This window comes from Diadema setosum, chromosome 10 (assembly GCF_964275005.1).
Source record: "Diadema setosum chromosome 10, eeDiaSeto1, whole genome shotgun sequence".
NCBI lineage: Eukaryota > Metazoa > Echinodermata > Echinoidea > Diadematoida > Diadematidae > Diadema > Diadema setosum.
The window spans coordinates 24375684-24400407 of NC_092694.1; the positions used below are offsets into that span (position 1 = coordinate 24375684).

Sequence of the window (24724 nt, forward strand, 5' to 3'; positions counted from 1 at the left end):
TTTGTATGTAAGTTTAGTGTGTCCAAGTGTGCATGCATGTACATTATATGTACATCCCTTTAAAGGCATAATTTACCATTTGCAGATGTAACAAAAACCCAGCATTAGTGCTTTAAAATAGTTCGAAAATGTGAGTGAGGGATAGAAACGGCCATGAAAATTTGAATCGGTAAAATCTATGTTAAGTATAGTAAAACATACAAAATGTGAACAATAGTTATAATAAAAATGTTTCCAGACTAAACTGTCCACAGTTTATTGAGAAAAATACTGATATCTCCTTGTATTTTAGGCCTTATTGCAAAAAGTTTATATGGTAGGATTGTTTTGTGGTACAACAGACCTACACATATGCATGACAGGCAATATGTATCTTGAACATTGTTTAAATCACTGCTCCCAAAGGTAAACAGGACCTGTAATACAGTTAACCTCGCATAAGTCGATCTTCTCGGGACTGAGCAAAACACATCGACTTAGGCGAGTTTCGACTTGTGCGTAAGTCGAAAAAAAATCGACTTACAGTTACCCCACGCGTACACATGTATAATGTACATGTATGTTGTCTACTCTGGAGCCGATAGCTGGAGCGGTGTGCGCGATATTTGCCCTTCAGCAAGACACTTTATCCACATTGAATATTACAGTAATTCATTTAAAAAATTAAGAGCAAACATCTGACATTTATTCTAGCATCTTATGGAGCCGATTGTTACCGCTGTTCATTTCCAAAACTGAAGGCAAACATCCGGCTTTTTTTTTTTTTTTTTGGTGGCCCGGCGTGCGTTTTTGGTTACCCCGGTCGCGTATTAACCATTCGCGAAATCGTGATTCGATCCGCGAAAAGGCTCCGCTAAGTACAGTGCACTCCCGTTACAACGAACACGGTTATAACGAAATTTCGTTATAACGAAGTAAACCTTCTGGTCCCAAAATTATCACCATTAAAGTCTATGGTACAAAATTCGCTTATAACGAACACGGTTATAGCGAAATTTCCGTTATAACGAAGTCTTTTCCGAGCACCACAGACAAAGAAAAACAAAAGAAATGTGCTCCGTTATAACGAAATGCGAATTGCTTTCGAAAATACGTAGCGGAACAAGCATTTGTAGCGTCTCTGCATGGGCGAACGCTTCACACCACTGTGTGTTCGCTCCTTGTGTCACACACAGTTTCTGAGGGGAACTTGCGTTTATCATTGTAATACAGTTATCCCATCACATTTCACATAGCTTTGTCCCAGTGTATGATGAGTATTCAGCAAACATAATATACGTGGTTCCTTGTTTTCGTTATATATTGTATTTGTTCGGTTATAACGAAATTTCGTTACAACGAAAGAAAACTGCCGGTCCCGAGCATTTCGTTATAACGGGAGTGCACTGTATATAAGGCATAGATAGCTACACTCGGCAGGGGCTACGTCGTCCTTTCACCAGGTATGGGTAACGGAAACCAAAATCTCGCGAGAGTTCTTGCGTTACCTATCGTTAATGTCAACGAAACATCGTTAATTTGCACTTGGGATCGTTACTCATCGTAACTACAAACATTAATTTTCCCGATCGTTAGTTTGCGTTAATAACGATTCAGGTGAAACCGCTTGCGTTAATGAAACGTTAATGTTTATTGACGCAAAAGTTTCTTTTGGTAATACTGTATGTAAACAAAAACTGGCGTCTCGTGATTTTGACAGTGATTTATTACACAATAAAATCTTATTCGACTTAGGCACAGTGAATTCAATGGTTTTTCCGTGAATGTGTTTTTGGAATTTCATCGACTTAGGCGAGTATTCGACTTTAAAAATTTGACTTGTGAGTGAATTAATACACGTAAGTCAATGGGGAAAAATCGGGACTTTCTAAAATCTTCGACTTGCGCGATTATTCGACATATGCGACGTCGACTTAGGCGAGTTTAACTGTACTTTCAATGTCTGGCTTTATCACATCAACACTTAGAAATCTGCTCTTGTCTGACAAAGAACCACATTACACTAAGCAATATGTAAAATGTTAGAAAAGGAATTTATTTATGTACAAGTCGATGTAATGATGCAAAAGACATAAACAATTAAAATCTACAATGGTGGAACATAAAATGCTCATCCATTCTGTCAACAAAAACATAAAACAATAAAAACTGCAGCACCATTAAAACAATATAAAATATACATGTATATGGTACAATCAACTGCTACATTGTATAAAAACTCCACAAATGTAGGCATACATGTTCAAACTTGTAATATAATGAAAGTAAATAAAATGGTGTTGCAAGAAGGTTCTATACTCCTGTACTCTGTCATGTACCATCAAACTTGCCTAAATTGGCCTTGAAAAAGTAAAAAAAAAATAGAAATGGTAAGTCAAGAAAAATTCTCCCCTGCAAGGACAAAAACGTGTTGCTGTATTTCCATTGCGACAGTTGAAATTCACTTAATTTCTCCACTCTTTGGAATTTGACCTAGGCAAGGTTATGGAAATGAGGGCAACTACAGTTTATTGGGTGCCTTGCCCTGCCTTCACTGAATGGCAAAGAGAAGGCAAAAAAAAAAATTAATTGACAAAAACAAATTGCAAACACGAAAATTAAGACAGCATCTCTCATAACTGGTAGAAATGTACACCATACAATTGTACAGTGATTTTGGGGGCAAAAGATATGTAAATTATGCAATAAAAAAGAGTGCATTATAAGTGGACACCATAAGGTTCGGTAGGGCTACTTTGTATAGTATAGTTGAGTGACCTGCGCCTCATCACAGTTAATGTTTATGCATTTTTAAATCCCATTTCGTAACTGAAATTCTAGGAAATCCCACTCACATACAGGAAAAATGCTGAAGATTCCAATAGAACAACAAGTTCAGTGATTGATACCAGAAATTTGCAGCTATCACCGTCAAATGCGAAAATGCGGAATAGTTGTGCACTAAGGAAGGGGCCCACATGTCGTCACCCTGCGATCCCATAGACAAAGCACATAAAAGACATGTGCGGGTGACTATGATGATACTTATAACACATATTACTCATATAAATTTGAGATTTTCAGGAAAAACTGTTCGGTTTTCACCACAGTTTGCTTGGTTGTGGTAACCCTGCCAAGTTTCAAGCGTACTGAACACAGTCCCAGGCATATACTTTTGTTCAGTGTGCTTGTAACAATTTTAAGCAGGGTGATGGCATTAGGGCCCCTGACAAGGTGCAGGCACCTCACTACACTCCAATGGCAAGGCCAGAGTGATATTAGTACACAGACACAATGCATGCTCTAAATACAGCTCAAATGCTCTCAATTTGATATACATGTACAATGTAGTACAATGCACCATGTGCTAATCATATATCTTTCATCCCAGAAAACACACTGTATTGTACATGTATGTGTCCAACATGGTTTACAACAAGGAGAATCACTGATATGCATGTGTAAAATGGCAAGCTACTACCAAATCTATTCGTATCCACCAGACCTACCAAGTCTCACACCTATGGCGTGAGTCTCATTTCCCAGCAACCCATCTCACGCTCACCCACCCAGCAATCATCTTCTTACGCCTCCCAAAATGAAGAAGAGGAAAAAAAAAATGCCACGCAGGTAGATCAGTAATAAACATTAGATGAGAAACCCACATATGCTGAACTGAGCAGAAAGGGTAAACTTTTTCCTTATTCTATTTGTTGGCTATAGTAGGCACCTATTACACCTACATGGCTGCATCTTACAGCTATTTTCCTTTCTACATAAATAATCCAAAGAGTTATCTAAAATCTATGCCTTATATTGCTGTCAGTCATACCTTCCAGACTCATTCACCCTTGACCAAAATTTTGGCCAAAAATGCTCAAGGTGATGTTTTGCAGGCCAATCTTCCATAAAACAACAAATGAGATTTATGCAAAGTAAAAATCATATCATATGAAAGTGTGTGCCAAATTGCTCAATAATTTCTAGTTCCAAGATGAAAAAGCTAAATCAGTTTCTCACTCTCACCCAGTTTAGAAACTTGGCATCACTGATCCACATCTGGACCACTGATGTGCAGTGGTCTGGACAGGGCCATGAGAGAACTGTAAAATCAAGACCAAAGAGGGCGCTATATCCCTTTAGTTACAGTTACCCTTCAAGTCTACACTCCTTTTGTTTGTCTGCGTGTCTCTCCACACAGAGAGATTTTGAGAAAGTCTGCCACATACATGTACATACTTCGCCTCATCAGCTCATGTCTTCATTTCATTTCATATGATTTCCATGGCAACTGTTGGTATCTGGTGATGCAGTCTGCAGTGAAAAGAATCAGAAAAAATCTGAGATGAAACGAGTACACAAAAAGGTAACAGGTAAATTCATTAGAGTACTCACTTTGTATACAGTGATCAATGTTCTGTACACGTTATGGTCAAACATCACATATGCATTCTCAACTATATAGGCCCTACATCTTTGTATGGTTTGATTTCCGATGCAGCAAGAGCAAACACAGTTCTAGATTTCGTTTGGTAACCGAACCAAAACCTCCACTTCACAAATGAGAAAAAAGGAAAAAGTATCATTTACTGTACTTTCAAGTTTATCCAACTGGAGGCTGCTTAACTTACAGGTACTGTAAAAGTGGAAATTTTCGCGTGAGCAACTTAAAATGAATTTCGCATGTCTTTAATTCTGTGAAACATAACATTAACTGATATTACACATAACAAGCAAAATATCTACATGAATTTATTTTTACACTAGTTTCTGGTCACTGGAAATGTGCAAAAATTTTCACATCCTGCATATTTCCACTTTCACAGTTCATCAACTTGCAATTAACTTCACTTTGGGTTGGAAGCAAAGAGTATAGTTTTTTTATTTTTTCAAATTGAAATCAAATGATAAGTGTATGCTTTGCTCCAGAGGAGCACTAGTCTCCCCAAAGACTGGTTGATTTATTGATTCAAACAAAGCCCAATTATTGACACAAAGAAAGAGAATGTGGATTTACAGCTTGCTATTAAAACACAGCCAATACAGTTTCTCCATTACTGAACCTGCATTATACACAAACTGTTAAAATGAGAAAAGTAAAAATATTGACCAATTGAAAAAAGACGTAAAGATCAAAAAGAAAAAATGGGGGGGGGGGGGAGAGGAATTGACAACACGAACAAGAACAGAGGGATGTTGAGCACTGACCTAGGATCCACTTTTCAGACACAGCTGGTGTTGATCCCCTCTTGCTCCTGCTCCCAATACACATTGATGCCTCTGACAGTCTCCTTGTGACGCGTCCACCGCACACCTCAATCAGCTCTGTCAGCCTCTCCCTTGGGGGACTGCTCTCCGGAGCGACATAGAGGGCGCCACGCGAAGAGAAGAGGTCTGTGGGCCTGCCGTCCGATGCTGGGCCGCTTGCATCCTGCTGCTGGTGGGCCAGTCTGGACGCCTAATGTTGGTGACAGATACAATTTGTATGATCAGTCCTATGTGTATCAATGTGTTTGGCAATAACCTACAGAGAAATTTTATTAACTTGCATTCAATTAATTTCTCCAAAACATGACCATGACTAAAAAGTTTGGCGACGAAAAAACAAAAAGAAACAAACAAACAACACAAAATCAGGTGTAAAAAAAAGTCAATTTCTATACAGGGATAGGAGGATAATGGTACAATTTATCCATGCACAAATTGTTATGAACATCCATGCTGAACTTGAATGCAAAAACACACAATAAAAAAATAAAAAAAAATATTTGCTGAATGGCAAGCAACACTATCGTGTGCGTTTAACAGCAGTTGGTTCATATCTCAATATGACAAATCATAGCAAACTGAATTCAACTGAAATATAGATAACAGAAGAGTTTAAAAAAAAAAAAATCAGACATTTGCAATCATGGCTTTTTTTTTTTTTTAAACGCTGAATGTATCTTAACTCTAACTCTGGAATAGCAATTTTGGCAAAATCACCTCTATATCATCATTGCATTAGAATTCATTAATTTTGCCCAAAATACCCACAGCAGGGTCTCTCTTGTAATAGCAAAAAAAGGACTAATTGTTGTGGATTAGATTTAAACTCTATTTGTGAATTCCAGTTATTTTGCTTTAAAAATTAATACACGTTAGCAAACTGCATCTGGAGACATGAATAGACTGACCATTGCCCCTGGGAAGTGGTCACTCATCTCAAACCTCTCCTCTGGTAGCCAGGACCCTGCCTCCACTGACCGATACACCTGTGACATGTATTAGAAAGTATCAAAACACAGAGATTTCACCATAATACCCTAGTACATGTATTAAAAAAAAAGCAGCCACTATATATTTGTTACAAATGTATCTCCTCAGGGTTGTTGCTGTTTGTGGTAAAAAACCATTGGCAAACTGTCCAACCACTGAATGTATCTGCCTCATAAACCCTATAACTTATATGAGTAACATCTCCAAACAGAGCATTTCAAATCCTGAGGTTGCAACATACTCCATGTCCTCTATAAATTGGTAAGTCAGAGTATTCTGACGAAATGTATCATCAACTTGTTGTTAAAACCCTGCTATGCCTGAAGTAGAGATTGTTATCAGGCTTTCTGAAGTCTTGCAAAAATACAATTCTTTCACTGATGCAAACGTTATCATCATTCTAGTCCACTTCCTGAGTGGACTGTGTTCGTAGCATCCATGCATGCAGTGTGCATACCATGGACGTCGATGGCGTCTGATGCATAACAAGAAATTGCTGATCCTGAATATTTTTTTTTTTCCAGGGAGTACTAATTGGTGGAGTTTCGCGATCAGTGGTTTGGCGAGTCAAGTGTGGGGTGCATGCATGTATGCATGTATTAGTGTGGGGAATGAGGACGATTAGAATTGGCCAACATCTGGACTATCATCATTCAGTTATTTGATACCATTGGCCATTTCTTGACACAGAGATAATCTTTCATGGGCAAACATAACAAAACGTCTCCCTATAATTTGATAATAACACAGTGGAGTTATCTATAACCACTGAGTGATATTTGACTGAACTCATCAAATTTGAGGATAACTACCTGGTCACGTGGGGGGGGGGGGGAGGGGAAGGGGTAGTAAAGGAGATTTTGAATATTAAATTCATCTCTTACATCTGACTGGAAAATGGGTAGATCAGAGTGAATCAAAATCAATGCAGAAATGAATTTGGATAACTCACCCAGTCCATGGACACCAGCCAACAGCCCCGAGCGATGGCCGACAGGACGTTGAGGGTGCGCCTGTTCTCCCCCATCACCACGTGGGTCGTCGTCTCGCACACCATGTCTGTGATGGAGAAGCCGCCGAGCTCGTTGACCACAGATATCAGGACCTCCTGGTCACTGGTAACATAATTGCGGACACAGACAACAATATGTAGGGATCATCTTTACTACATTGGTCTTGCATTTGTGACCGCGTATCAAAAATAGGACTCAAAATAGGTGAAATGGGCCAAGCTAACCAATCTTAATTATTACATATTTTCTGAAAGAGCAATTCTTCTTTGATGTTACTCTGAAATTTGGAATCATTTGTCTGATGAGAAATTGTTTGTTTGTTTGTTTTTTTGTTTGTTTTTTTCAGTGTGTCTGGAATACCTACATGTATTCATAGAATTGTGTGATTAGGTATGGCTCAGAGTTCCCTTTTTATTTCTTAAAAATCCTTTACACACTCTCCGATTTCAACTCTTATAACTTTAGAAGGGATGATGTCTGTTTTCTGTTAACCTGAAAGAAGAATCTCATTTAGGGACATTGAAGGCTCTCAGAGAATTGTGGGATGACAGGGTTATAAAGCCTTTTACACACTCTTCACTTTCAACTCTAATAACTTTTGAAGGGATAATGTGCCTGTTTTGAAAGTTAGGATTAGTCATGATTAGAATGTGTTTATAGAGGGTGCAAAATTTTAGCTTAGTAATCTGATAGTCCCTTCATTGTGGCTGCTATAGAGTTTTACATCCTGCTTTTTGTCCCATTCATTACATAGAGCACGGCTTGGTGAGATTAAGCACTTGAATAAACCCTAAACTTCAAAGCCTCTTTTCTCAGTAAACACTTTGCCTGAGTGAGCACTTTCTTTCCATTATTTTAATAGCATGGTTAGGCAAGTCCACTTGTATTGAGGAAAACAACTGGTACAGTTCAAAGCTCAGAATCATCTCTTTCAGAATCTGCCCTTAACTTATAATCCATGTCTGGAGATTTATTGGTGGTTTTGCGATGCAGGGTCACATTATACAGGTATCTCATTCTGCTGAACTTTACATCATCCCATTGTCAAGAGCACAGCTCTTTTCATGACCATGTCAGTACATGTACATTTACATGTATTGGTCATTGCATAATATTGCATAGACACATTGTAGACATGGGGTCAAAGGTCACTGAAGGACATTGCTCTTTGCAGCAAACTTGAAACACTCTTCAACCAACCATTTTCCTCTGGAACTGCAGCAACATTCCTAGGTTCGATTACAAATCATGAATTGATTCCCATTTTCTGCATTTGAATTAAATAATTTAACCCGTTGAAGACAAGTTCTGAGTATACTCGGGCAGGGGTCTGTGGGAAATGCGTGTTGTAGCAAAATCAGTCCGTCCTCAACGGATTGAAAACAATATTGTCAGTAGAACTGAAAGAATGGTAAGTCAGAACATGATTTCCCCAGATGACACACCCAGATTATTTCATATATAATGCGCACATAGTGATATGTTTACCCTCTCTGGGAAACCTTTCCCTTTGACCAATTTTATGCAGTGAATGGACTTTCACACAGAATAACCATTAAACCTTGGCACCCTGCTCCCTCAAAGCCATGTCTTGCATCAGCACACTACTTGCTCAACACAAAGCGACTGAAAATTATTAGCATCATTCTATGTATTGATCATAAATGTAAGTATAATACAAGTATACAGTACCTCACTCAGAAGTTTCATAAAAATGTTTGAGAACACAAGGTCTTGAAGATGACATCAACATTCATAATTCCAGCTCTCTCACAATGGTATAAAGATTGACTATGTAAGCAGTTAAATATCAGAGTACTCACCTTCTGTGTAAGCTGGTCATTACTAATGTAGACTTTTTCTGCACAAAAAAAACAACAACAACAGAAACACATGGTGGAGAAAGACATGAAAATGTCAGACACGAAAAATTAGTAAACATTTTACTTGTGTAGACATTAATGGACGCTGACCGTAAAGATCTTTTAAAAAAGTCTTGACTTGGCACTAAATATTAAATTGTCTGCACTGCGCTATGAACATCACACAACCACTCGAATTAACCAGTTTCATTTCAGTTTGTTTGATTTAGTCATTCACAAAGTAACATTCTCCACAGACCCTGACATGTAATCATGTAGAGTCACACCTACTATAAAACCAGAAATTTATGCATGCAATTTTTCACAAATTTTGCAAGAGCCAAGATTCACAAGTTAAAAATGCATGTGAAAATTCTTTAGACTATATTACCATGAATTATTATGCATTGAATGCCAGTGGCAATTCATGAAAATTTCATGCTGCAAAAAAGGTCATCGGCTCCAATTCGCAAAAATTTCATGTCACAAATACTTCTTGTTTTACAGTATGTCACAAAAATCAGGTTTAACTTCAAGACATCAATTATATAGATTACAAAATAAAGGTAAGTTTTGCCTTGTTTGCGCATAAGGAACATCAATTTGATTTCCAGTTTCCATTAGTTAGTTTGTTTGTTTGTTTGTTCATTTTCCATCTGAGAGGATGGCTGGATAGCCCATATATACTAAGCTGGTCTTCCATGGGGTCCAGTTGGATGTGAGGCGGGACCACTTCACCGGGTTAAACACCCTGTTCTTTGCAGTGAATGAATGAAGTGGGATCTTTTACATGCATGAGTTGTGACTCTCTCACACACGGGACCTCCATTTTATGTCCTATCCGAGGGACAGAGTGTCTTGCCTCTTGCTAGAGGGGACGGTATGATTACACACCACATTGCCCAGTCCAGACTCGGGTTCGAACCTGAGTCACTTGGGTTCGAACCCGACTCACTTGGGTCGGAGGCAGATGCACTGCCCACTGAGCAAACTCACCACCCTAGTCAACTGGAGAAGTCTGAATCAAAATGTGCACTGTCTCACCTTTTTACCTTCCTCCACTATCTTCACCTTCTTTCTCTTCTTGGCCTTGCCTTGTTCTGGCTGGACATCACCTTCAATATGGTGATAATGACAAATCAAGAGTTGACATCAAAACACGATGCAGTAAACTAGGCATCAGATAAATACATAATATATATCAAATCACTAATCATCATCAATGGCATATATTGCAAACAAATAGATATTGAGCAGGCCTCACATCAACAACATAACATGTAGATTGACATAAGACACACAGCCAAACTTGCTGGTTTACTAGTACTTTTAAACTTGATAGATAATTTCTCTGAGGACCCAGTTACAGGCTTTTCCAGCTACCCAAGCAAACTTCATGCATTTCAATAGCTTTCAGTTTTCATGTATTAGTCATTGCTACATCAGGCAAGCCTCAACCAAAGCTTTCTGGCTCTCACAAACAACCTTTGCTAGTAAGGTACAGCAGTATGTATGCACAGAATTTGATCACTAGTATGTTTCATATCAAACTTTCATTTTACACACACAGAACAGAGAAATATCCAGAGATATATCCCTCTTCTTTTCCCTCTCAGTTTCAACTGCAAATGTTATTCCCTTCACATACTTTGTTATGACATGGGCATACAGACAGGCTTGTTCTAAAACAAAATAAAACTGAAGCATCTACGCAAACGACAGAATCTATGTGAATAAGATACAATACTTTTTCCAAAGCGTCGTAAGTTTGCAGCGCTGCCCAACATGTCATCAAGATTGCAGTTACAATACGAAGTAACAAACAAAAGGTCTTACATTTTACAACTAACAATGTTGATGTCAAGACCGTCACCAGACACAAAGCTTTTAAACTTTTATCAAATTTGACTTCTTCTGTTTCTAATGAACATTCAAGTTGAGTTTATGCTTTCACCTTTGTTGGGTTTGTCCTCCTGTTCCTCATCATTGGAAGAAGCCCAAGAAGTGGACAAAATGCTGCTTTCACTGCCTTGCCTGGCATTCTTCCTCCCCGCCTTCTTGGTAGCTGACCGCTTTTTGGCTCCTAGGAAGTGATAGTCCGTTAAATCAGAAATAAGCAATCCGGAGGTCTCGGGATTGAATCCCAATGGAATCCCATTTTCTTTTCTCACTTTTCCACTAATAAATCAGAAATAATACGCCTTTGTATAAATCATGTACACACAAGCCCAGTATACACAGTATTTGGAAGTGTTTTTACTTTAGTCTAAGTGAATTTTGAGTCCACTGATAATTGTGAAATTAACAACTTGCAAATATATTTCCTCCAGGAGCACGAATGCACAAAATATCTTGGTGGAAATCACTTACATTAATTTCATCTGAAAAGGGATAGTTCTTTATTTCTCATATGTCATTCCAGTTCTCAATCGCGCATTAAACCACTCAAGGAAATGTCATATAAGTCCCAATTTGCAAAATATTATATCAAAATGTACGGCATACACGGTATGATGCTCCTCAGGAAGTGATGGTCCACCTTATCAGCTGTGTTTAATCATGCCTTTGAAAGAATACACCATGTACAGATGCACAGCTTTGGATATAGTTTTTGATATGACTGAGAGACTTGGAAACTTCAGAACATGCAGTTTTGGGCTTCTTCATATAAAATCACATATACAGTAACATCAAACTGCAGGCTTACTATTGATTGCCAATATCTTTCAATTTTTCATTTCTAATGCATAATACCCTGTCTATTGATATTATATGCTGATAGAAGCACTTAATTTTAGGAGTGAAATAAAAATTGAGGTGCAATATTTTCACAATGATATAGCTGATGCCAAATGTTGTATGATTCAAAATAAACATTGAGTCACATACAGTCAGATGATCACAACCTAGTGCTAACCATGGATGATATTTGATGAAAACTGAGTGTAATTGCACATGAGGGCTTCTACTATTGCCATTTCATCATGCTTCATGCCAGGGCATACTTCCATACCTGTCGTTTTGAATTCCTCAATGCTTGGTCTGTTGTGGATGTCCAACGATGAGAGTACAGATGAGCGGCTCACCTCTGTTGACAGTACTGATGAGAGTTCCATTTTACATTCCTGGAGGCTAGCTGGTTGGCAGTTTTCATCTTTAATGGCAAAGGAAAACACATGACATCAGAGTAAGAATCAGAATCTCAAGAGAATTGTAATTGGAAATCAAAAGATTTTAAGACCATGAACACATAATCCTTTCGTCTGCTAGTTGCTTTCTTTTTGACAATCTAAAACCTAGGCAGAAGGGTCTCTGACATAAAACTTGGTACTCTTGGAACGTCTGTGAAGTAACTCTCCTTTGACAAACAAAAATATTTCATATGAAATTTATGGATACTCACGGAGAACAATGGGGCATTAGAACATATTGTGGAACAGAAGGTATCCAAAACAATGTTTGGTGCACATACAGCAATAATCTAAGTATTGGACAGAAGTGAAAAGTTGGATTTAATCTTGTTTTGACTGAGGGATTTCATCATTTCATTGTGAGATGGCACTTCATATGGATCAATTCAAAGCTGTATGTACACTTGTACAATGTATGTCTATGGCAGGGCTCGACACTAACGGTGGCCCGGTGGCCCGGGGCCACCAAAAACGCAAGTCGGGCCACCAAAATTTCAGAAATGAAGAATTTGGTGGGCTGATCGGACCACCAAAAAAGGTTGGATGTTTGCCTTTGGGCCACCAAAAATAAAAGTTAGTGTGGAGCCCTGTATAAGATCAATCATAACAATCGTCGGTCTCAGAGAAAGAACGCCCTCCTCGTTCAGTTGTCGATTCTCGGCTCCTTGGCCTTTAGCCAAGATCATGGCTAATGTTAAGAATCAACCTTATCAATGTTAAAGTCATAAGACAGGGCTCGACACTAGTGTGGAGCCCTGTCTATGGTATTAAAAGATGAAGTCTTGGTGCTGCCTGTGCTTTCATAGGGTACCTTTGGTTTCAGCTTGAGTAGGTCCTGAAATCCCGCACATCCTCTTTCCTCCTCTGGAAGAGGTGGCTTTGTTACCCTCGTCCTCTTCCTTTGTGCCCTCTTTGTTGTGGAGTGGGTTCTCTTCTGGTGGTTGCTGTGAGACACCGTCAATGTCCAGCATCTGTGGCTGGGAGGACAGAAGCTTGCGCTTCTTATTTGCAGGCCCCAGAGGAACATTTTTAATAATCTGAGAAGGCCTGTCTGCACGATCCTTGCTGCAATCGCCATCGGTGGGAGCAAGGGAATTATGCCTTGGTGAGTCAGATGATGTGGGTGCTGAAGATGATGCTGTTGAGTTTTGCTCAGCGCTTGGAGGCTCATTCCTATGATTTCCATCACGTTTCTTTTTCTGACTCTTCCTAGATGCCTGCCCCCTTGGTTTGGTTCCACTGCCACTCTTCCTTGATGGAGTGTCCACCACAGAGGTCTTCTTGTGACCACGCCCCTTTTTGGTATCACTTTCATCTGGGACAAGAACATCCCTGTCAGTACCATCATCATCTGCCACCAGAGAGGATGGTTTCATCCCAGAGAGATCCTCTCTCTCTTCAGACCGTCTCTCCTCCTCTACAGCAGTGTCCTCACCTTTGAGAGCTTTCTGAGCATCACCATCATCCACTTTCTCCTTGCTGCTACCCCTCGTCTTGGAAGCTCCTCGCTTGTGAGATCGGGGCGTTTCCCCGCTGGGACGCCCTCTGGGGATTCTAACCATGGGACTGCTGATGGACTGGCCCTCGACTTCTGAATCAGCCTGAACAGCTTGCCTCTTTCGCATCGTGGGGCCAGATTTGTGGAGTCTCACGCTGGTGCTCGGGGATGGATTCAGGGAATTGGATTCCTCCGTAAAGCACTGGAAGAGACGCTGCTGCAGGGGAGTTGAAGGAGAGATTCTGGGAGAGTCTGTGATCGACAGACGCCCTGAAAAAAAGATTATTACGGAGTGTCATCAGAACATTGTAACAAAAGATTTTCTAATATGTGGCCAGACATAAATGGTAATACGTACCTCAAACCAAATCTAATTCATAATACTGTACTTCTTTTTCATAAATGCACACCTTTCAAAACTGACTTTGCTCACACTCAAAATTATACAATACTATAAACATAAGTCCATATCTAACTGGTCATAAGAACTGATGTATTAATGATTATACAAGCCAATTTTAAGAAACATAAGTGGGTAAAAAAAAATCTGACATTTGTTTCATCACAAAACTGTTATCCTCCAAAAACTTTGGAATTCTGTCCAGGAATCAGAGAAAACACATCACACTATTTAAAAATAAAATGAAAGAATATAATTATATTAAAGGAATGGTATAGTTTTGGTCGAGATGGTGCTTCAAATGTCATTTTTTTTTTTTTTTTTTTTTGGGGGGGGGGGAATAATGAGAAGCTACTTATAAAATATGAAAAACCATACAATTCCATAAGGAAATCAAAGTTTATTTGATAAAAATCGGTTTTGAAAAGACAAATATCCAAAAACAAAGTAGTCTTAATAGCAGCTTGGACCCAAAAAGTTGTAATCCAAGATTATGTAATTTGTCCCAGTTTATATACAAAAACCTGCCTTAGACATGGTGTGTAAGCAGACCACCAAATTCAGTTTGAAAGTTATGTGCCCAGATAATGCTTCAGGACAAAATGCCAAAACAACATGCTTCAGGCAACATGCTTTGGCAAAACAAACCAAAAGGTTAATGCATAATTAGAAATACTATAAATCTCAAAGAGTCATTATTAAGATATCAAACTGTTGGTTTAAATATACGAAGTTCAATCCTCTTATTTTTCTCCAAGATCATCTTGTGAAATAACCTTTTTTTTCCAGCTTTATGGTTTGTGACTTTCTCTATGTAATATTCTGACTGATAAATATTATTCTTTATCTATTCACTTACCTGTCAATTAAGCTTCCTTTTTTTTTTCTTACTATACACACTCAAATGCTTTAAAAAGAGAGAACAAAATGAATCAATGTTTCAAGGTTGAGTACAGAATGATTATTGACTCACTGTGTGCAGAACCTTTATTCTTTTTGATGCTGTCGAGAAGATCTAGACAGGCCTTCATGCTTGACGGTGTTTCCGGGATGAGAGAAGGCGTACGAGGTGTATCACAGGCAGTCTGTGGGCAAGTGAAGTCCACATACACATATAATTATATACAATGTAGTCTGGTACCTTAGACTGCATCTTGTATACTAATTCAATGCAAGTGGCAAGCCATCATTCATACATATCTAATGCTTATTATGTATTACCACTCTCTATTCATTATCATAACCACACCCCCCCCCCCCTTCCACCCCCCAAAGGGAGATGCACTTTCTGAAGCACAGGCCCTTTTTTTTTTTTGTCTATGTCCCTGCCTCTTAACCAGTGGGCCACAAGCTCTCTTAGGTGGTCCATGAATTCAGCCTTGGCCATGGATGCATAAAATACTGTATGTGTTGTCCTAGGCCTCGAAATAAACTTATAGGAGCCAAAGTGGGCCCTGACTTAAAAACCGGTTGCAAAGCATTGGTGTATTAAAGACAAGTGCATTTACTTACTACTAAATTCCAGTTTCATATTCATGGCCAAATAATTACAAGGCAGAGCCTACACAGAACATTCAAGTTACTTCTCAATAAAGTAGGATTGTAATGGCACAATAACGTCATGTGACTTTTTCAACTGAACTAAATGAAAATGGTGGGAACAACTTAAAAGGGATATGCCTATTGTGTGTGTGCCTCCCTGGAAAACAAAACAAAACAAAAGCAAAAACAAAAACAAAAACAAAACAAAACTCAGCAACACACATACCATGTACACACACTCACACACACACACACAAATCCAGTACTACACCAAAGGATTATCTGAGGATTGTCTGTGCAGCTATGCAAGCAATACTTGGATGTTTGATGTAATTATTGAGTATTTTAGTATGAACAAATCTTTATCGTGAGCTTTTTGTGATTCCTCCACTGTCATTTGCATGTCAGATTTGTTTTTTGTTGTTGTTGTTGTTGTTGTTTTTTTTTTTTTTGGGGGGGGGAGGTTAGAAATATGTTGTTGTTTTAATGCCTGATGTAAAAAAACTCAATTGAATTTAACACTGTTTGCATGTTGTAAAAGCTACACTGAGATGGCTTTGCTGCAGTGCTATTGGGGTGCCATGGTGTATACACTATAAAACACCTACAGTGTATGTCCACCAAAGCAGGGGTGTTACAAGAAAGCACACACACTTTTCTTGCCAGACATACAAGCTATGCTGCAGAGAAAGCATGCCGACAGAGACTTACAGGAGTCATCGGCTGGGTGTCTGCTACGAGCACACGGGGTCGGATGATGATGGAGGCAGGAGACGGATGCTCATCTCTCCTCTTTCTCTTCCTAATCCCCCGATCCGAGCTATTCCGGATGTCTTCCTCCACTGCCTTGGGCTGCATAGACTTCATCCTCTGGGGAAATAAAATAGAAAGTTTGGATATACATCTATGTGTACCTCGCATTAACTGGACAGTACTATTCCAAAAGAGTTAACAGAGTAAACAAGAGTAACTGTTTCTTGGTCATCATTGATTAACATCTCAGTGCAATGTACTACATGTACAGTAAGTCATGAAAGGCTACTGTAAAAGTGGACACTTTTGCGGTGTTGAAATATTCGTGCAAGCGCGAAAACAAAAGCACGCAAATATTTTTGCTTGCCATATGTTCTAGCGAAATGATGTCCTGATTAGGCGGAATTAAAAACATGCAAAACTCTTCTTGCCCGGCCGAGCACATAAAAACTGGTCGCGCAAAAAAATATCCACTTTTACAGTACTTCTCATTGGAATCATTGAAGAAGCCAGGTTGCAGGATTGACACATCAATGAGTCGTGCATCGCAAACCTTTAACTTGATGGGCAGGGCTTCCTTCTCATCCGGTGCATTAACAGGGAACAGTGATTCAGCAACATGCTCTTGATTCTGCTTGCAACTACAGAAACAACAAGGAAAAGTAGAAATTACGCGGTGCGTAATATATGTCCCCGCGGGAAGTAGCATTTAGTAGCAAAATGTACAATATAGGTAAAAAATCAAGGTCAAAGGTTGAAGAAGTCAAAGGTCAAAATTCTGTGTAGAAGTTTTGAAGCCCTCACCTAGTGCCATCACATAAAGCAAACAGAATCGAAATCAGGTTAGAAATGGCGAAGGAGTAGCATTTTGTAGCCAATGTACAATATAGGTAAAAAATCAAGGTCAGAGGTCAAAGAAGTAAAAGGTCAAAATTCTGTGTAGAAGTTTTGAAGCCCTCACCTAGTGCCATCACATAAAGCAAACGGAAGTGAAATTGGGTTAGAAATGGCGAAGGAGTAGCATTTTGTAGCAAAATGTACAATATAGGTAAAAAATCATGGTCAAAGGTCAAAGAAGTCAAAGGTCAAAATTCTGTGTAGAAGTTTTGAAGCCATCACATAAAGCAAACGGAATCGAAATCGGGTTAGAAATGGCGAAGGAGTAGCATTTTGTAGCAAAATGTACAATATAGGTCAAAAATCAAGGTCAAAGGTCAAAGAAGTCAAAGGTCAAATTTCTGTGTAGAAGTTTTGAAGCCCTCACCTAGTGCCATCACATAAAGCAAATGGAATCGAAATCGGGTTAGAAATGGCAAAGGAGTAGCATTTTGTAGCAAAATGTACAATATAGGTCAAAAATCAAGGTCAAAGGTCTAAGAAGTCAAAGGTCAAAATTCTGTATAGAAGTTTTGAAGCCCTCACCTAGTGCCATCACATAAAGCAAACGGAATCGAAATCGGGTTAGAAATGGCGAAGGAGTAGCATTTTGAAGCAAAATGTACAATACAGGTCAAAGGTCAAGGTCAAAGGTCACAACTGAAATTCTGTGTAGAAGTTTCAAAGCTCCCATGTAGTGCTATCATATAAAGCAAACAGAATCAAAATTGGCTCCTAAATGATAGAGAAGTAGCAAATTGAACATTTTGATCACACACGGACGCACAGACGGACGGACGGACAGATGGACACACGGACACACACACGTACGGAGCCCGTTTCATAGTCCCCTGCTCGAACTCGTTCGGCGGGGACAAAAAGTGAAAAAACATTGTACAGTATCAGGTTCACACAATGGATCTGCACAGAAACAAAAAGAAAATCAGTGATGTGTACACTAACAAACACTTAGGTACAACCTGTACAGTTGTACTTGCATGTGACTATCTACAAAACAAACGTGAAATGTGAATCAATGTTTTACAGCCATAGGATCACTGACAAGCAAGTGTGTTTTGTTTTTTTTTTCACAAAATAAAAGTGAAATGCGAATCAATGTTTTACAGCCACAGAAACACTGACAAGCACTATCAAATAGCTCTGTGTTCATGAAGAACAGAAACAACACAAATGCTTTGTAAACAAAACAAAAAACCGTATGGCACATAATTCCTAAACAACTATTTTCTTGAGGGCATGAAAGCCACTGAAGGTCCACCTGATTATTACTGAAAGCAACTGACAGAAATTATTGCAAAAACACTCATCTCCACAAACATGCACTTGTACGTATACAATGCACACAAATAAAAACACAAATGGATGAGTGGGCATGTACACACATGGAACAGACCAGCAAGCTTAGATTTAGATCCCTACTTTCTAAATCATAAATGAACGTACTACACTGTATATTTGCAATGTTTTATTTTCATGAATTTCGATAGTTGACTGATATTTGGGAAATTCACTAGCAACATGTATACACAAATATTGGATCCCATAAACACTAATACTCTACACTTTGTGTGTCCAAGGTGGGAAATTGCTTACTTTATTTTTGCCAGTCTGAACAATACTTCTTTTTCATTCTGTAGTCAATGCGGCTTTCGATCCCAAATTCAAGCACTCAAGAAATTGTCTTATAAGTTCAGATTCAAAAAGTATTATGCCCATGAAATAATATCACATATTTGGATACACTCAAAGTAAGAAAATATATGTATTTGAGGCTTAATTGACTTCAGCTCACAAGTGTCTTTGTCACAAACTTATGGGATCTTTAAATACCTGTCAACCCACAGGACTGACACCAGGTTTATGCCTTTCTTGGTTGCTTTGTCTCTTGTTGACTTCTTCCCATCCTTCCAGATGACATGGGTGACATCATTGGTAAACTTTGTTGATACCTTGCACATGGGTAGAATACGGAAAACAGGTTGATTTAACTAAACATGCCATAAACGTGACAGCAAAAATAGATTTTAGGGCATTCAATGTAGTATCTCGGAAGCAGATGAGAGACAAATGAGTCACAGAGATGTAATACCGATAACATAGACAAAGAGTTTTATAACAAAATAATTTAACTCCATGCGCGGTAAGTTGAGATAATGCAATTGAAGCTGGTAGAAAAACAAAGAAAATAATAAGAAAATAATATGGGATATTTGAAATCATAACTTCAAAGAGTATTCTGTGTTATGTAACCAGTGAGTATCACTGGAAAGGTTTTCCTTGGCTGTATCTAATGATGGACTTACTTTAAAAGGATAAGTATGGCACTTTTAATAACCCCTTTTGCAAGCAAACTCTTCATTATATGTCAATGAACAACCAAATGTTTGCATTTCAATCATCGTATCTTTGTAAAAAAAAAACTTCACTGTGATCACTCCATGATCATAACAATCTACCTACCACACATTGCACATCGTGAAATGAAACCATTCTACATGTTTATTTGTCTCATTTGTTTGTTGTTTCTAAAAAACTATAAATGTGTTAACCCTTTATGCACTATGGTGTTAACGTGCTGTGTGCCACATTATTCTGAGACTGCAATGCAGGCATCCTTTGGGAAATTAGTCTGTTTTTAAATCCATTCAACTTTTTAGAGAAATTTTTATGTAGAACACACAATATGAGCACAGTTGTAGAGAAAATTCCATGCTTTGCTATGATGTTAGTTTGATGACAAATCTACTCTTATCTTTCTTTCAAATGACCAGTAGCTACATTATTGTCTAAATCTGGGAGGCATGACTTTTGCACTCACAACTGTGACAGAAAATTAGAATTTACTTGAAAAACCCCTAGGAAACACAGCTTGACATTAAATCACCATGCTATGCAAGATACGTACATGTGAGAGGAATGGAATCAAAAGTGAAGCTTTCATTGTACTGTGGCATTTGGTTTGATTGGTTTGGGGAGGTTTGTGCATTTGAGCAAAATATGTAAACTTGTCACACCGTCGACTGATTTGGGAGTGCACTGGAACGTAAAGAGTTAAATCAGCATATATTAGATACAGTATTTCAAACTACCAGGTACCAACGTAAAGGCTACCTGTGAATGCAAATTTATAGTGCTCTTCCATAAAGTTAGGACATAAACTATAAAAAAAAAAAATCATCATGTCCTGTTTATAAATAAATAATTATAGAAGCTTATCAATTGATAATCACATGTAACACACTGGATGAGTTTTATTGTACGATTGCAAGACTATAAAGCTATATTATATTTGAAACACAAAAATGTTGATATCTCAAGTGTTACGTCATTACAGAAGGTTGGGGATTACCTCTTCCTATGCATGAGATGCAATGCATGATGTCTCATGAGGATGTCTGGCATTGTACCCAGGCTGCAGGTCAAAATACTTAACTGCTGTCTCACCAGTACAAGATTTACCTTTGCTCCAAGAAGCTCCAGTTGTTTGGACACCCCTCTGGATCTATTCTCAGCTTTTGTGCGAACTTCCACATAGGCAAGCACATCTACAATGGAAACAATTTACTCAATCATCGTTATGTCTATTAAATCATAGGAAACAGTAAAATTGGTGGTGACTCAAGCAAATAAAATAATTACAGGTAACTCCCTTTAGGCCTATAGCAAAGTCCTCGTGACTGGCATTTTTTTTTTTTTTTTTTGTTATACTGAAATTTTATTACAGCTGAACAGTCAAATGCACAAATATTATAAGATAAATTTGGAACCTGAATTTTTGCTTCGTTGAAACAACTATTTCGCTGTAACCATGTTCCCTATAACAGGAGTGCAGAGTATTTTCAAAATTCAGATTGGTAGATATCATAAAAGAGATTTATAATGCACGCCTATGAAATTTTGTCAGTAGATCTGGGCCCTGTTTTATCAAAAGATTAAATTGATTTTAAATTTCCTTACCACACAGGCTGCCATAGACTTACAGTTGAAATCAACTACAAGTTGTATATAATCAATTTGAACTCTTCATAAAACAGGGCCCTGATCTTGGAGTGAATTGAAGATAGCTGCTTAACATTTAAAACAAAAAAGGACTTTTCTTTTCCTGTCACTGAAGTTAATGTGTGCTTGGTTTTACAGATTGGCACGCATGCTTGGAGTGCTTTACCATTTGCCAATTGACACAGATACACTCGTATTTGGATGACACTTGTAGACAATACCTAATCTGCCTAATTCATACTCTGTCACTATGACTTTCTTGTTGGACTGGAAGGCATATTGCTCCACCTGAGCGGGTTTGGTAACTTTACAACTAAACAAGTTTGGATGGATCACTGATAAAAAAGCATAGCAAGCGAAGTCCATTGCCCGAGCACATACTCTGTATTAGGGTTAAGATGTACATGTATTCCTTATGTTTCTGTATTTACATGCTTTGATTATTAGTTCACAGTAATACACCAACTACCGTATATTATTGCATACCTTTGAGTACTCTATCATCCACTGGCTGGGTGTCAGGCATGTCATTCACATCATCATCACTGTCAATCAACATCGCCTCGTCAGCATCCTTCTGGACTGCCAAGGCCTCATGGCTGTCCTCTGCAGATTTCTGTAATTGCATGGAATATTTGAAAGAGATCCACAACACTGAACAACATGAGGAAGCATTTCTGCTTATAATTTGAAACTTGCTTGACTTATGTAATGGCTGATCAATGAACTTGATTGATGCTACAGAGATCCCTGATCAGATAGATACTTCCAACTCCAGACATGACATATCAAACGTTTAAGGATCTACCGTTACTCACAATTAGGGTCTACTCGAACAATGATCTACATATCTAAATAATCAATTACTTAGACTTTCACATCTAGAATATTCTAATTCTTCAAACAAAGTTCAATCAGTTCTTAGAAGATTGTATAAACCGAGAGCCACAGGCATCTAGGTATGGGACCTCACTTTGATAGTAAATTATTCTCGAAGTCCCCTGCTGTTCTGTGATGCAATAACATCCAAACAAGAATTTACGCTAGGTACTAGAAACTCTGCGGAGTCGTCAGTTGGTGTTGAGATCTGGTAGGAGAGGGCAGTCATATGGCATCGACATTGCGATACTATTATTTGATGTAACTGCTGCACAGGGATCCAGGATGGCGGGAACCAACACACGCGTAAGGCCCCCAGGGACCAACATACATACTGTAGTCTGTTATATAATGTAGTACAGGTATGGTATGGGCCTGGTATTACTGCACAGCATGGTGATTCTGGACACGCACACCTCTGTATATCAATGACATTCAAACTGCACGGGACTTCATATTAGACTATCCTCACAAAAGCGTTATATTGGCTGATTAGTGAAATCGCAAAAAAAATGTGACACAATTACAAAGGTGTAAAAATGCTAAGAAATCCACATTTCACTTCAGATTCTACAGAAGATGTTGATTCATCACAAGATTTTACTGGATGAATTGTTTGAAAAGTTCATGTTAATTTCTTGTTACCAATCTGAGACATTTTTTACTGTAAATTATAATACAAAATTTGAGCCTCATTTGGCAATTTGCTCTTAGTCTTATAGACCCTAGACCATGTCCCGGTAGATTCTATTAGAACCAGTTGCAGTTGCCTGCTCGCTATGAGTTATGAATGTGTAGATCCAACGTTACAGCAACACTCACAGCTCAGGCCACGAGGGAATCGCGAATCGTGGGTGTGTGATTCTGTTGCAAGGACAAGATGTGGTGAAAGACATTTATCTTCGACATCAATAAAATACTGTAGACCCGGTCTAGACCATTACGAAAATTGTGTCCAGAATTAGACCCCTAACCGTAATAGGCCTGACTTTAGATTTCTAGTTCTAAAGAAAAAAGCAATTTTAGTCCAATGCAATGCTAACTAATAATCACATCACATCACATCATATCTGATACGGAAGTAGAGGACTGGTCCTGTAGTATTCCGGTCTCAACATAATATAATTATCTTCAACTTTGTTGCTTTTATGTGCATTGAGGAGCAGAGGTTTTGAATTTTTCCCCCCTCCAATGTCTATCTAATAAATCTTTGAAATTATCAATCGAGGAAGCTTCAACAACACTAGGAGGCAATCTGTTCCAGTCGGCAACTACTCTCTGGCTGAAAAATGTACTTCGCAGTTCTAATCTCGCACGTTTGGTGAAGAGCTTGTATTTATGACCTCTTGTTGATGAGTGAATGGCTGGTTCGAAGAACATGTCACCAGAAATCCCCAACTTTCCATTGAGCAACTTATAAACAGTAATCATATCGCCTCTTCGTCTCCTGTAGTATAATGAGTGCAGGTTGAGTTTTTCTAGGCGTTGTTCATATGACAAACATTGAGTTCAGGAACCATACGAGTGGCTCTTCTCTGAGCTCTGCACTCTTTCAACTTTGTCAGAGTCCATTGGCATTTTATATCTCAAATGCCATATAATAAAATGTTGCCATAGGCCTACTCCAAATGAGGTCGAACCAATGATACGAACAAAATGGGAAGTATTTCCGTCGTCATTTGTGAGAAGGTCCTGTGTATAATCCCGAGTGTTTGATTTGCCTTTTGGACAGCTGCTGTGATGCTGAGAGTGAGACATGTAGGCCTATTGTTGATTGTCGTGATCGTTGATGAAAATTGATGATTGATGAAAACAACACTTAACACTGCAGTACACCGCACTAAAAACCCCGCTTCCGCCCAGGTTAAAGATTAAAAGGAACCTAGATCTACTGTTTGGGGTAGATGTAAAGTCTATTTTCCAAAAATCGGAGTGAATAATTTTGATAATTTTTGCCAAATTGATAATTTTCAGGCGAGCCTTGAACACACACTGAAAGGCATGCACGGGACTGAGCAGGAGAATAGTTGCACAACCTGGTTGTCGAACGGAGATTTTTAAGAGAATAAAACAAAGATCTGACAAAGTCTATGTAATGTATTCCAACCATCATGTAAAACATACCGAACTGACATGCTGGTTTCTTGACAATCGTCTTCGCCGACCCATTTTTGGTCATCAGACGGCTCTATCCTGCGATCTCTCCTCTTCCACCCAGCGCAAGAGCGCGCTTTTGTACAATTACATGTATACTAGTGTAACGAGATCGATCGATTGCCGTTGTTTTGCCGATTAAAGTAGCAGACGACGCGCTGATGAGCTGCTTTATCATTAATTGACATTATGTAATATGAAAATGGAAGTTATAGGCATGGACAAAGGTTCTAGGACAAAATCAGCATCGTTTCTTAAAATCTTGGACGATATGACATGATAGTGGCTCACGAGTATGC

The 24724-nt window shown here is 38.6% G+C and overlaps 1 protein-coding gene across 1 annotated transcript; it reads right to left on the reverse strand.

The window, feature by feature from the left end:
* Nucleotides 1-1745: 1745 nt before the first annotated feature.
* LOC140233872 (microcephalin-like) lies at nt 1746-23687 on the reverse strand. The gene is made up of 16 exons (XM_072313961.1): nt 23615-23687; nt 21879-22008; nt 20853-20938; nt 19224-19342; nt 17050-17137; nt 16455-16613; nt 15175-15286; nt 13115-14071; nt 12126-12266; nt 11067-11195; nt 10157-10227; nt 9074-9111; nt 7190-7352; nt 6156-6233; nt 5188-5437; nt 1746-4293 (listed from the first exon to the last, which is right to left on the reverse strand). The coding sequence occupies exons 1-16, from the start codon at nt 23675-23677 to the stop codon at nt 4241-4243; spliced, it is 2637 nt and encodes an 878-aa protein (XP_072170062.1). The 5' UTR covers nt 23678-23687; the 3' UTR covers nt 1746-4240.
* Between the last annotated feature and the right edge of the window lie 1037 nt (nt 23688-24724).